The sequence below is a fragment of the Astatotilapia calliptera genome, chromosome 6 (genome assembly GCF_900246225.1).
Source record: "Astatotilapia calliptera chromosome 6, fAstCal1.2, whole genome shotgun sequence".
NCBI classification, from domain to species: domain Eukaryota; kingdom Metazoa; phylum Chordata; class Actinopteri; order Cichliformes; family Cichlidae; genus Astatotilapia; species Astatotilapia calliptera.
In genome coordinates this window covers 17,895,145-17,909,323 of record NC_039307.1, presented here as the reverse complement: position 1 = coordinate 17,909,323, position 14,179 = coordinate 17,895,145, and the positions used below count along the sequence as shown (strand labels likewise).

The 14,179-nt window shown below is 42.6% G+C and overlaps 1 protein-coding gene across 7 annotated transcripts in view; it reads right to left on the bottom strand.

The window, feature by feature from the left end:
- Positions 1 to 14,179, bottom strand: part of rbfox2 (RNA binding fox-1 homolog 2) — a 40,861-nt gene that overhangs the window by 9,765 nt on the left and 16,917 nt on the right. For 6 of the 7 annotated variants that reach the window (XM_026170740.1, XM_026170738.1, XM_026170737.1 and 3 more), the window contains 4 exons: positions 5,993 to 6,199; positions 2,136 to 2,306; positions 1,586 to 1,639; positions 1,350 to 1,442 (listed from right to left, as the gene is read on the bottom strand). In XM_026170740.1, coding sequence (XP_026026525.1) covers positions 1,350 to 1,442; positions 1,586 to 1,639; positions 2,136 to 2,306; positions 5,993 to 6,199 — 525 coding nt within the window. The remainder of the gene's footprint in view (positions 1 to 1,349; positions 1,443 to 1,585; positions 1,640 to 2,135; positions 2,307 to 5,992; positions 6,200 to 14,179) is intronic. The other variant, XM_026170735.1, reaches the window with a different exon arrangement.

The window sequence follows — 14,179 nt, the reverse complement described above, 5'->3', positions numbered from 1 at the left end:
CACCCACACACAAGAGACAGAGAAGAGAGCAGGACATTCAGGACCATGCAGAAGAGCTTTAGTAGCAAGTAGAAATCATTTTTTAAAAAAGAAAAAAAAATCAAAAGCGTGATTTTAAAATCAAAAGAGCCAGAGCAAATGGCGAAAGCACGGTGTATTTGATCTCCCAGGCCATTTGCAACTGAAATCCGAGCTCATGCTAACAAATTAAAGGAAAAAAAAGGAAAAAAAAGTCACAAGAAAAAGCACTTCCATGAGATCTAGTGTTGTTTTTCAGGAGCGCTGGATGCAGGTGTGTGTGTGTGTGTGTGTGTGTGTGTGTGTGTGTGTGTGTGTGTGTGTGTGTGTGTGTGTGTGTGTGTGTGTGTGTGTGTGTGTGTGTGTGTGTGTAAAACAACACTTCTCTTTTTATTTTTAACCGTTCATCTTGCACATCTGAGATTAAAGGGTGTTTTTTGTTGGCTTTTTTTTTTTTTTTACAAAAGCATCAGAAATGACACCACACTTCTCACAGCAGCCTTATTCCCAAAACTGCCCCCCTGAAAATGCCCCACCCCAACGCCCATCATGCATCAATCTCGTAAACACACCAAACGTAAAAAAACTACGACTCAGTGGCAGCCGCGCAATTTCAAGTGAAAAGAGTGAAAAATCCTTGACAACATCTGAGCCAGTGCTCCATCCATGCAACATACAGTAGCCTCTTACACCAGCAGCAAGCACTTTTCTCCCCCCCCCACCCAAGAGGAAAATAACTGAGAGGCTTTTAACTGCTCATCCAGTCATAAACACAACCATAAATCAAGAATGGCCACTCGTCATGATCATGGAAGAAGTGACGATGATGATGAGGATGATGGAAAAGGTGCAGGAAGACAGATTAAACAAAAATAATAGTAATTTAAAAAGAAGGAAAAAAAATCATCCATGCTGTGATGTAAGCAGATATCATCAGCAATCGTGTCGTAGTGACTTCTCACCAGCCATGCCTGTTGTGTAGCCACTCCACCCAGCATGCTTTGCAAACCACACGACTTTTAAGGATCAAGGTGCAATGGGACAGCGCACGATATCGAGAAGAACGAGAACAGCATTAACAGCACGAACATCAACAGGAAGTGGCTTCGAAAGAGACGCCTTTGCGTGCGGCACCACTGCACCATGCTATAGTGAAGCCGAAGGGAGGAGGGGGGGGGGGGGGGGGGGGGTTTAAACAACAGCCATCCGGAAACCTTCTCTGGGCCAGAAGAATTAAGGTCACAGTTGGACATGGAGGGGACACAGAGGAGAAAATGGTCACTGTTGAAAAAAAAAATTAAAATAGGAAAAAGAGGCGAGCGTGCCGTTACCTCGATTTTACGTCCTTCCACCAGCGTGCCGTGGAGCTTCTCTCTGGCCCTCTCTGCATCTGCGCTCGACTCAAACGTAACAAAACCGAAGCCCTGCAAGCAAAGGAGGGTAAAGAAACGACAAGGAGACGCAGGAGGAGGAGGAGAAGGAGATTGCAGTTAAGCTTCTTTTTTTTCTTTTTTTTTTGCTGCATTTTGAAATGCCTGACATGTTTTCTTTTTCCTCAGTGTCCTACCTTCGATCCCCTCTCGTTAAAAATGATCTCCACATCAAGGATTTTGCCAAATTGCTGAAACAAGAAACAGGAAAATAATGAATTAATTAATTAAAAAAAGAGAAGGAAAATGAAGAAGCTGAGCGAGCATGTAAGTCACACACACTGCTTCTCGCCACGGGGTGTCAGCACTGTTCAACCACGATGAGCTGGCACTGAGCCTACACTGGCTGCTAGGTCTTCTACCATATCTTCCTTTCCTCTGTTCTTTTCTCTGCACTGCATTTTAGAGCCGTTCCTCTTGCAAAACTGGAGGGAACCAGGCCAGATTATTACACTTCACTTTAGATAAGCTGCTGGAGAGCTGAAAATCTAAATAATCAAATAAGACAATGGATTCTGCTCAGCAAAAAAACAGCATGGCAAACCCTTGTTTTTATATAAGCGTCACTAGAAGATAGCAAAGGGCTGCAGTCACTAGATGAGGGGGGTTTAGTTTAGAGGGGATTTTACTCTGTTATGTAACGATACACAGTGGAGGGGAAAAAAGGCAACGTTCTGGTCCGCTTACCCCAAACATCTGCCGTAGGTCAGGGTCTCGGAAGCGGAAGGGGATGTTAGATACGTGAAGGCGTTTGGGGGTGGCCTTGGAGTCCGAATCGTCTCCGGCGTTCCCCCCGCCGCCTCCACCTCCCGAGCCAACCCCAGACTGGCCGTCAATCTGGGAGGACCCATCTGACTGCTTAGACACAAGGATGCAAAAAGACAAACAGAGACAGACAGACGAAAACAAAGAGGTCTTGTTAGGGTTGCGAAAAGACGATACGCAATGCACCATTAGCTGACAGACTGTCATCTGTCAGATTTGCACTGCAGTAGGCGCTGCTCGCTGCTTCCATTAATCAGCTGATTATTGTGCTGATTAGTTCATTAATCAGCTTGCACAAATTATGGATTGAACAGGAAAAATGTCCAAGTACTCGCTTTGCCTAGAAACAGGGAAAAAGCACAAAATATCGATTATGTTTCATAATCGATATTTTGTGCTTTTTCCCTGTGAGAAGAACACAAAGACAGTATTTTTCCCATTTTTTGGCGTGTTGCTTGAACAGAGTCCAAAATTATTAAAGGGAAAATTAAAACCGTTGCAAAAATCTGTGAATTGACTCAAACAACCGACAGAACATAATAAATAAATGATTTAACCTCAACATATTTGTATTGCCTCTGGTTATAAGCAGCAGTGTACAACGAATGAAAACCATGACTGTTTTTATTCACTGTAAATTTTATTTCATGTGACGCTGTAGTATTTGATTTAAAAAATACTTATGGCACAGTCCAAAGGTCTTGAGCCACCTTTCATTTCTTTATATTTTGCTTGAAAAATTTGAAAAGGTTTGCAGTGATTTATTGAAACACGTGCAAACATACATGCACAATATAGTATATAAGGCAAAAAGAGAATTTGTACAATTGCAGCGTGTTTTACAGATGGCTGTAGACACTCACTGCTGCACCTCCATCCTGACCTCCTCTCTACAAACTGACAACAATTTGTACCAAAAAATGTCAAATTTGGATTCATTGCTGCATAAAATTTGTGGCAACAAGTATTTGTGTTGTCTGTGAGATCTTTACTGGATTTCTTCTTATTTCTTAAGGACATGACTTTCTGTTTATCTGGTGTAGGTAGTTTTCTTTATCCCTGCCACTTCTTTTCTCCTCCATTTGGCCAGTTTCCTCAGCATTTTAAGGACACGCTGCACACCCTGCTGAGATATGCCAAGTTTTCTGCTAATAGCTCTTTGATAATCACCTTGTTGGTGCAAAAATAAAATTTCAATTTCAAATTGTGTTATCGCTGGCATTTTTCACAGATTCAACTAAAGAAATGGGGAAAAAATTACGGGTCTTTGTGACACACTGCTAGTAACGGTGCCAGAAGTGCCAAAGATATCATCTAAAATTGGCTCTTTGCTCAGTTGTCTGCTGTGTGGAGACACAACACCGCTTCATATCTTGACTAAGGATTTTTTTCTTTTGCTTGAATTATTCATAAGTCAGTGTTAAGTTGCTTAACAAACAACGACAAGGGGGGAAAAAGCAAACATTACTTTAAAAATGAGAAACTTTAGGGACTGGAGTGAGCAGAAAAGCAGCCAATGTCCAAAGAAAAACTTCAAAAGACCTTCAGAAAATCTATATATAAAGAAATGAGGTGTGGGTCAAGACTTTTGCACAGTACTGTCATTCTCTGGATTTGCAAAATTAGACACACAGTCCAATCTAAACATGTAGTTTCTCTCAGCTGTCCAATTTCAAAATTTATAAGGATTTATTGTTGATGATGTTTAAATACCACCATCTGAAAAAAATGAAACCTGAATTTTTCACCTTTTTTCCACCTGAAGAAAAAACAGTGGATAAAAATTAACTGTGGTGACAAAACATTGCATATAACATTATATAAGTGGCGGCCATCAGCAGTAACACCCATGTCAAATTCCTGCTTTAAGCAAATTGTGTTTTCACACTTCTGTCATTTTTTAAAAAGTTGGGTAGGCAATGTTACCAACAGTCGTTCTTTGTGTGAGCGTTTAGCTGTGTGGGCTTTTGCATGTCAAAGTGCTCAAAGACAAACAAAGCAAAAAGAAGAGTGAAGATTGGGCTGTAATTTGCAAGTCGACCAGAGAAGAAAAAAAAAAACAAAAACCCTCCAAATAAATGTAGCTATTCCACCCTAACTGCTGGATGAGTTAAAAAAAAAGAAGCTGTTTTCCTATCATAATGATAGAAAGCACTTAGAGAGTGAATACCAAACCATGGCAAATGACCTGTTTTGCAATTTCAAAGAAACTGATCCAGAACTCTCCCACTCTTGCCTCCAAAACATTTAATGGGTTCTTTCTTTGCCCGCGCTCCACCTTTCCACAGTTTCATAAAATATGGTTTGGTAGTTTTTACATAAACTTGATGACAGACAGAAAAAGGCAGCCTTCACACTAGGGCTGGGTATCGTCACTGATTTCTAGAATCGATTCAATTCCGATTCACAAGGTCCCAAATCGATTCGATCCACGATTCGATTTAATTCGATTCGATTCGATTTAAATCTGGGAAATTTTGACAGTCAGAAGTATAATTCAGATCAGAACATTTACATATTTTTGTATCTATAAAAAGGAAGCTGACACTCGCAAGACTTTATCCAAGGTGTGAGCATCACAGCAGATGCCTTTGTGTCAAAGTAGCTGAAGATAAAACACAGAAAAACATGAAGGTGATTTTCCTGGCCTGGGATTTTATAAAAATATTCTGCAGTACATCAAAAACGAAAGAAAACCATTAATTAATGAACATTACCTCTGACGTTACAGCGGTTTTATTAGACACACGGCTAAGCATTTTGCATTTTGAATAATATTAAAAAGTTTAAATTTGTTCAGTATTGAACAGCAGAAATGAGGTTTTCTTTTCGGAAGAATGTAAAAGGGAAAAAAACAGCGGCCGACAGTCTGTAAACAGCGGTAGACTTGTGCGTAACAAGCAAGCGAATAATGAAGAAAGCGAAACTGTTCGAGAGAGAGAGAGGGTGGGGGGGGGGGGGGGGGGGGGGGGGGGAGAGAGAGAGAGAGAGCTGCGCATCGCAATGGAAGCAAAACAGTAAAAGAGTGAATTCATGACGATGTTTATGTGAAGCGTTTGGATCTTCTTTTGCTGCTGGTTCGGTCAATATTGTTTGGAGAGAGATCAAACTAACAGCTTTAGAATCAGCGCATAAAGGGCGTGAACACAAAGCACGGACCCGGATCAGCGAGCTGTCGGCTTTCAGCCCCGACTGTGAGAAAGGCGACATCTAACTGATTCTGATCCGCGGGTCGCGCTGTGTGTTTAAGTCTATGTGCAGAATCCCTGTACCTGCTCTCATTTACTGTTTGGTGGTTCTTGAAATTTTGTGAGATGTCACCAGAGATTCTGGCATTTCGGACAAAATAAATTTATATTAAAAAATCGATTCAGGATTTTAATGAATCGATTTTACGTTATCCAAGCCAGAATCGATTTTAATCGATGAATCGATTATAAAAACCCACCCCTACTTCACACACTCTCTCAGTGTATGTTTCTGTGACAGCGAAGTGGCCACAGAATCGGTTATGACAGGTGGAATTATTTTTGTGTTTGGAGGAACGATCGTAACACAGAGAGGTTTATACGTTTTAATCCGAGCGAGATAAAAACAAAACAACATGTGAAAATGTTACAGCTCAGTTGAAAAGAAAAACTTGAATTGTGGTCACAATTAGTAATGTGCTCTTATAATATCCTCATTTCAGTCTGTAACGTGTATCCCACTCACTAAGCGCCCTCTCAAGGCACAGCCTGGGTGTGGGCTGCCAACAGAGGAAGGAGGCCGGTACTCACTTGGGCACTGAGGCTGTTAGCGGCGTTGGCTGCGCTATTCGCTGCTCCGCCGGCTTCCACGGGACCCTGGACGGCCCCTGCAGCATACAGGCTGCCCCCGTAATCCAGGGCCAGGCCGTTCTGGGGGGGCGGTGGTGGAGGAGGCGGGAAGGCAGAGAAAGGTGGGGGGACGAGTCCCTCCTGACCGCCAGCACTATCCTGAGAACCCTGTTGGAAGAAAAAGAGAGAAAAGTGAGGTGGGAGTGAGAACTAAAGTGGTCGGCTGGCGAAATACCACGGTATCTTTTACTAAGAGCATCACCCGACCACACAGAGACCACTTCCCCAAGAGCGTCAGTCTAAAAGTCATACAGGCATGGATATTATATTTCCATTTTCCTGTGTGTGTGTGTGTGTGTGTGTGTGTGTGTGTGTGTGTGTGTGTGTGTGTGCGTGTATCTAACCCCCCCCCCCCCCCCCCCCCCCCAACCATTAAATATTCACTGCTGCCACATCTATTATTGAGGGTCAGATGCCTCCATGCTCAGTGTGTTGCACAATGATGAGTGTCTAATGCCTGCACGCACACTTACAAACGCCTCTGCACACAAACCACCTTTGACACGCAAACACCCACACACCTAAACGCTCACACAAAGACCAACTGTTTGCAAGGAAGCCGGCCCAAGTACTTCGTACATATTATCCCCCCCACCCCCAAGAAGATGCATGTGTAAGATGCCAAAATTCGAGCTTGTAGGAGAACAACACAGGCGTCCATAAACACATGGTAGAGACACATAAACATGGCAGAGGCATTAACACAACACACACACACACACACACACGCGCACACACATTCCTTACTGCTGGCAGTGGGGTATGGATACCCTAAATGGTAACAGAGAGGCAGCAAGGATGGGAGAGGACGGGGCCGGGCTGGGGGATTTGAAGATAAAAGGTGATGACAGATTCAAGAGACGAGGCCCGATCCATAGCTGCAAAGGATTACTCAAACTTCACCAGATTTCTAATTCCAATAACTGCAGTGTTTGGTCATTTTATTAAAGACTATAAAAACACTACGATGGTTTTCTGGTTCAGAGAGGGATGCTTTAAATGCTAATGTCAGCACGTTTTAAGAAAATAAATAAATAAATCAGGACATTGTCTGAGTTTGTCCTTTTTCACGCAAAGTACCGCAAAGCATGAAACGGTCTACTTACGACGTGGTCACACTACCAGAAACAGATTGCCTGGATGAGACATGCAGAAGGCAGTAAGCGACACCCCCTCACTTACTGTAGCTGTGAACGCAGTGGACGTTTAGCGGAGCGATTTGTCAACCGGTACAATCTGACCTCTCACATGCTGGTAGATGAGCTGACATCCAAAGTGATTGCACTGGAGATTTGCTCACTGCCATAACACCTTTGTCAGGTGATGTGAGAAATGCTAAGGGCTGCAGAGAAAGTGTAAAAACAGTTAAAAGCAACAAACTTAACATACCGACATTTAGCAGGTATAAAGTATTCACTATATGCATCTTCCTGCTAAAAGGGAGTTTTTCCTTCCCACTGTCGCCAATTGCTTGCTCATAGTTTGTTGCCTAATGGTTTTTCTGTATTATTGTAGGCTCTCCTCCAATATAAAGTGCATTGAGGCAACTGTTGCTGTGATTTGGCGCTATACAAATCAAACCGAATGAAATCAAATTTTTAGTGGTAAGATTCATCTACTGGGGACCAAGAATGTACAAAACTATTGTGGTAATGCATTCAAGTGGTTGCAGAGATCACACTGATTGCCAAAATCCAGTTGACCATCATCATTAATCTGGCGTGAGCCACGTTAGCATGTTAGCCCTGATTTAAAAAAACAAAAAACTCTACCAACTCTCAATATTTTTTTCACCACACCTGATACATATGACATTAAAATGTACCAGAAAATGAGAACTAAACAACCTGATACCGGCACCAGAAAACAAAATCATAAAAACTAAATTATACATTTGTAAATCACAATAGATACAAATGATGACGATATCTAGAAACCCGGAGTAGCACCCATTGTGTAGCCTTTTTTGTTCAGCCTATTCTCCTTTGCTGTGTCTTTCTAACCTCTTTGTTCTTCTCATTTGACTGTAACAACTAATTACTACAATCATCATCATCATTGCTTTATTAGGAATAGTACTAATGTAAGACAGACTCGCAAAGACAGTAATACAATAATTAATTAGTAAAAGAAGTTACAATGTCGCCCCCCCGTCGGCATTATATCACTTCTAAATAGACTCAGTTGAGCCTACCTGACATCTGCTTGGCTATACTCACTTCAAGTGTGTGTGTGTGTGTGTGTGTGTGTGTGTGTGTGTGTGTGTGTGTGTGTGTGTGTGTGTGAGTGACAGGCTGCAGCGATGCCCATCTGAGCTGCACAATAGATCACTGTCCCTTTGGGAGTGTTATAAGTGTGTGGGAGGGTGAGTATGTACGTATGTGTGCGTGTGTGTTTGTGTGTGCGTTTGCGAGCATGCCATCTGTCTCCCAGCTTTTGACCTTTCTCAGCGTCACACCTGTGACACTGTAGTCCGGCCCCTCGACTCAGTAACAAACCGGGGGATGCACGCGGTCGACACGGATCACATCGATATCGTGACACGAGAACAGCTTCAGCTGAGCTGCTCCCAGCGAGCAGTGAGAGAGAAACTCTGCCGTGTACCAAGCAGACAAACTTAAGCAAATAAAGCTGGAATTTGTTAAACTTAACAACTTAAGTATTTTTTCTATTGGATAAATCCTAACTCTAAATACAGAAAATAGATTTGTGTACATTTACTATAAACATCAATCTAATGATTTCTTCCTGGACTACTTTTTTAAGACATTTTATCAGTCAGAAGCATCGTCCTTGAAATGCTTTGTTATTAAAAGGAAAATGCCGCCCATCACACTTCAAAGAAATTCGTTCCTGTATGTACCTATATACAACCTCAATGGACTGAGTCAGACACTGGCACTGGTCAGGAGACTCCTACGAAGTTAAAACCAAATATCAGAATGAGGAGGAAAGGTGATTTAGGTGACTTTGAAAGTGGCATGGCCGTTGGTGCCAGACAGGCTGGTTTGACAAACTGCTGATCTACTGAGATTTTCATATGCAGCCATCTCCAGGGTTTATAGAGAAGGGGGGGGGGGGGGTCCGGTGAGTGGCAGTTCTCTGGGCGAAAATGCTTTGTTGACTGGAGAGGCCAGAGACAAACAGCCAGAGTGGTTTGAGCTTACAGAAACGTGGCAGCAACTCAAATAACCACCAATATGCAGATGAGCATCGCCGAACACAGCACAAAGAATATGGAAGCAGATGGCCCACAGCAGAAGACGACCACACCGGGTGCCGCTCCTGTCATCTCGGAACAGGAAATTGAGTGGCACGGGTTCACTAAAAATTGGGACAAAACGTTGCCTGGCCGCGATGAATCTCGATTTGTGGTGCAGCACTCAGACGGACGGGTCAGGATTTGGCATAAACAAAACGAAAGCACGGATCCATCCTGCTTTTATATCGACGATTCAGGTTGGTGGTGTAATTGTATTGCAGATGTGTTTTTTTTATGGTAAACTTTGAACCTCATGCTGTTTGTGACCATGCCCATCCCTTTATAATGACAGTGTACCCATCTTCAAATGGCTATTTTCAGCAGGAGAATGGGCTCAGTGGTATCCTCAGTATACTCCACAGTCTCCACATCTCAATCCAATCGAGCACCCTTGAGATGTGGGGGAACGGGCAAAAGGAGAAAAAAGAAAAAAAGAAAAACGGCTTCATGAGCTGCACAATTCCTTCATGCCAGTGAGGACCAAAATCTCAGAGGAATGTTTCCAGAACCTCGCTGAATCGATGCCACAAAGAATTTATGCAGCTCTAAAAGCAAAGCGGGGTCTAAAACTTAAGAATAATCATGTCTGATATACCGGAACTCACAAGTCGCTAAGTAAATGAGTAAAGTTCATTTTTATAGCGCTTTTTGAGACAAGGAATGGTCACAAATTGCTTTACAGAGGTAATTTAATCAAATCCAGCCCACGCCAAAGGCAAAGTGGACACACATGAATGAAGAAAAACAACATAGTGTCTGTCTGAACACATGAGTTTTAAGCTGCCTTTTTAAAGAACAACAAAAGAATGATATAATTATTCATCTAATCATTTACTGGAAGATTCCTGGTGCAGAAAATTCTTTGCATCGCACCTATACTTGTCTTTCCCGCCGTCGTGAGGCAAAAAGTAGGCAGAACCAGACGCTTTAAGAGGAATGCTTTGAACTCGTCCGTTAAAGGCTGCAGCCGCGTTCTGCCTTTTGTGATTTCAGGAGTGTAATTACAAACAGAAATCCTGCCATCTCCCTGGCTCTCGCTCACCGATAACGGGCACTAAAATGCATGTTATCGCTCATCTCAACACTGTGAGCCTTACCCCGAAGCGCCGCTGCCACACCATTTCGCCGCGCGCACACATCCCCGCAGCTCGCCTGGCAGGTGAAGAGTCACCACCTCGGGCAAAACAGAAACCGCGATCCTCATCTTCAGTGGCTGCCACTTGAGCAATACAGCCACCAGATTACTGACCACAGTGTCCAAGTTTAACTTCATTCACGTTTTCAGATAGCAGCTGTGTCCGCTCATCTAAACTCTGCAGCTGTATGAACCTCTTCCAATCTCGCCCACAAGCACTCAAATTAAGATTTTGATACAAGATAGCGCTCCTCAACAGCCTCGCCTCCGTGTCCTAAGTTTCACGTCGCAGCGCAAACACCTTACACCTTGGCGAGCCGTGCTTGTGATTTGCACAGATTGTTCCTGTGATTATTATAACCTGCCAGGGTTTTAGGATGCATGCTTTTAGAGGTGCGGCTTTGCAAAATTTCAGCTCTTCCAAGTTCCCAGAATAAATAAAGAGAAATGAACTGCTGCATCTCTTTTCCTGCATTACTTCACCCTCTCATTAATTTGGTTTCTGTTATTAGCCGTTATGATTTTATGCTCCAATTAGTGAACAAAACATGCATTTTCTCCTTGTTGTGGGGGAAAAGAAACAACACTCTGTTACTTCACTGGTGGCAATAATGTGAACATTAGCTGCAATCCTCTGATGAGAGATCCTGAATTCATTACATTTGCTCAATTCAGAGATGCAAAAAAAAAAAAGAAAAGGAGAGAGCAGAGATGTGGAAATTAGCTAGTTTAGATCAAGCTTTTAACTGCAGCTGGGAAAAAAACAGACATGTTAAGTGACACACTGAATGACTTCACTTTGCATAAACCCATCCTAGATTAAATGCATTTGCGGAGGTGAATATGAGAGTAGGTGGAGCAAGCAATTCTGGGTCACTAGGTAGGAGCTAACCTGGGTGGCAAACAGAAAGAGAGAGAAACTCGACCCGCTCCCGTGTCTTCCTTCGAAAGGGAAAGTTGATGACCCCAGATTGGGTGAAGCGGTGAAACGGGAAAAGCTGAAAGGGGACAATAGGCTGGCAACATTTTGTGGCAATGAGGGAAACCTTTTAACTGTTTCAGCCGCTATTAAATGCAGCGCCATTAAATTTTAATGATCTCTTTCACTTTTGATCTAGTGGCATCACCGCATCATAATGCAGTTCTGTGCTCTGACTGCCAAATATTCGCTATTTAGCTAACAGGCTAAATTAAAAACGGTGAAAACGGTGAAAACGGTAAACGTTACGGGTGTTACCATGTCGTCAGTCAGAGAACGTACTGGCTTGTCTTCTGCTCTGATGACCTGGGCCAAGACTTCCTCTTCCATCTGGCAGTCATTGTTTGAGATACATTTTTAAAACTAATTAAAAACAAAATTGGCATTAGATGATAGCTGGTGGTTTGGAGCTGCATTTTCAAAAATGCAGCCTCTCTTGTGCCTTTCATTGGGACTGTTTACCTGCGTGCAAACAAAGCCTGCTCAAAAGCGACTGTTTGTGTTCCAACTAGTGTTAACCGGGCTACAAACGGAAACCAGAAGGCTTCCCGCTCCACTTCCCAAAAGATTCTGCATATTCATATAAGTAAAAAGCAAAGGTTAAAATAAAATGAGCAGATATTTGTTTATAAATATCGCCATGTTATTAACGCTGAGCTCAAAGCACCTCCACGCCTCCCCTCCCACCTTCAGATGCTTTTCCACCGTCCAACAAGCTGCACTGAGTGAATACGCTGACAGCTCTGCTTTTATTTAAAGTCTAAAGCTATCATTTATTTTATATTTCTATCTTACTGCAAATTAAAGAGCTTCAATGGAATGAATTAAAAAAAACTTAACATATAAGCAAAAAAGGTCAAAAGGAAGATTGTTTTAACTGAGGGATCCCCCTGCTGTAGAGGCTTACATGAATAAATGCAATAAAAGTCTATCTTTTGTCCAATTTGATGGGAAAACCACCCTCCTACTGTTCATCACCGCTTTACTGCTGTCGTACTTGAGTCCCAACATTGATGACTCATGACACATCTCACTCGACTACAGATGAGTCAGTCTTGGACTTGACAAGTTGTGATGCAACTTAGACAGAATGATAGTGACTTGGATGTTAATAGCGCACGCTTTAAGCCTCAATTTCTGATTGCAGCAATATACATATGTAATTTCAGCAGCACAAACCACTGAGTAGAGGTATGACCCAGGAGGCAGATTTAGAGATGACGACTTCAAATCTTTGATCTTTTTTTCTGAAAGGAGGAGGAACATAAACTCTGTGACCCTGTGAGCCTCACCAGCCTTCTCTAAGGTTTTCTATACCAACCCTGAATCAGCTGTATCATCGATATCAAAGGTACTGGAACCAGTTCATTTCATAGACCAGTTGACGAATGTCACCAATGATAGAGAAATAGATCTGTAAATATGCAGGATTCATCCTCGGCACGGCATAAAATCACATTAAGAATGCATTAATGTAGCAATCTCTATGAACCTTTAGATGCCTAAGAGACTGATCAATGAGGAAGCATTTCTTCATTGATAAGCAAACAGTCGTACCTATGGAACAAATAAGTTATAGCAGCCAATATTGGACAGATCATCTGAATAATTCTGGTTGAGGACGATTGTGTTGCAGCTCTAATCACTAAAAACCAAAGAAAAACCAAAGTAAAGGTAGTAGAGGTAGGTAGTGAACAAGATCTCTCTGGATCTGAGTATTAATAAACATCAACAGCAACCCATGTTTTCACATACATGTGTGTCTTGTCCTTATCAGGCTAAATAATCTAAACTTTAAGGCAAATTCAAGAAAACAGTGAATGAATGAGCTGTGCTGAAATAAATGTAATAGTGCAAACTTGCTGACTCCAGTCTCCACTGGTAGTTTTGAAGATAAATCTCAAGACCAGCTCTGATTCACATTTCTAGCTTCTCTGGATTAAAATTCCCCGTGTTCAATTATATTTAGCTCTTAGCGAGGAATACTGGGAGCTTTTTCTGGGACTGAAAATAAGAAATTTGTGGTTAGAGTCGGAGTCTCTTTAAGTTATTTTCTGACACAGACCCCCGATCACAACTCTGTCGGTTCTTCTCTTCTCCTCATTGTTGTTGCTCATGCACAGACTACAGCCTCGCAGGAGAATGGACAACCCCGGCTGTTGCCGCTCCTTCTGCCAGACCCAAAATAGAAGCGGTAATGCAAGCCAAAAACAACCTTGTATTTGTGTTTGACGATTGGCCTTTTCAGAGGAGATCCATTTTTGCAGCATCTCAACGGGCCTCTCTATACCTGATGCACTGTGTTAACAACCCCGTATCTCCAAAAACAGTATGTGCCCCCCTCCTCGTCTCCCTCCCTCTGTAAGGCTTTGGGGCCTTTTGCTGACTGCGAGTGGCCTTTGTGATTCGAATCAGGATAAAAGCATCTACTGAATAAATGCACACAGATAGCAGGATAAGAGGAGGAACACAAAGGCAGAGGAGGAGGGCATTCTTGGAGAAGTGCTGCCCTGTGCACAAGCAAACTGTAGGCTGTTCATTTGTGTCAGCACTCAAGGTTTGTGTACATTTTGTTTGTGTGCATGTCTTGCGCTTGTCTCGGTGTATGCTCCCGGTGTTTTAAGGGATTTTAAGGGTTGTGAAAGTGCATGCGTTGGCCAGGCAAAGCCAGTGACTCAGAGCGGTAGCTGTAGCTGGCTTACTTTCGGGTCA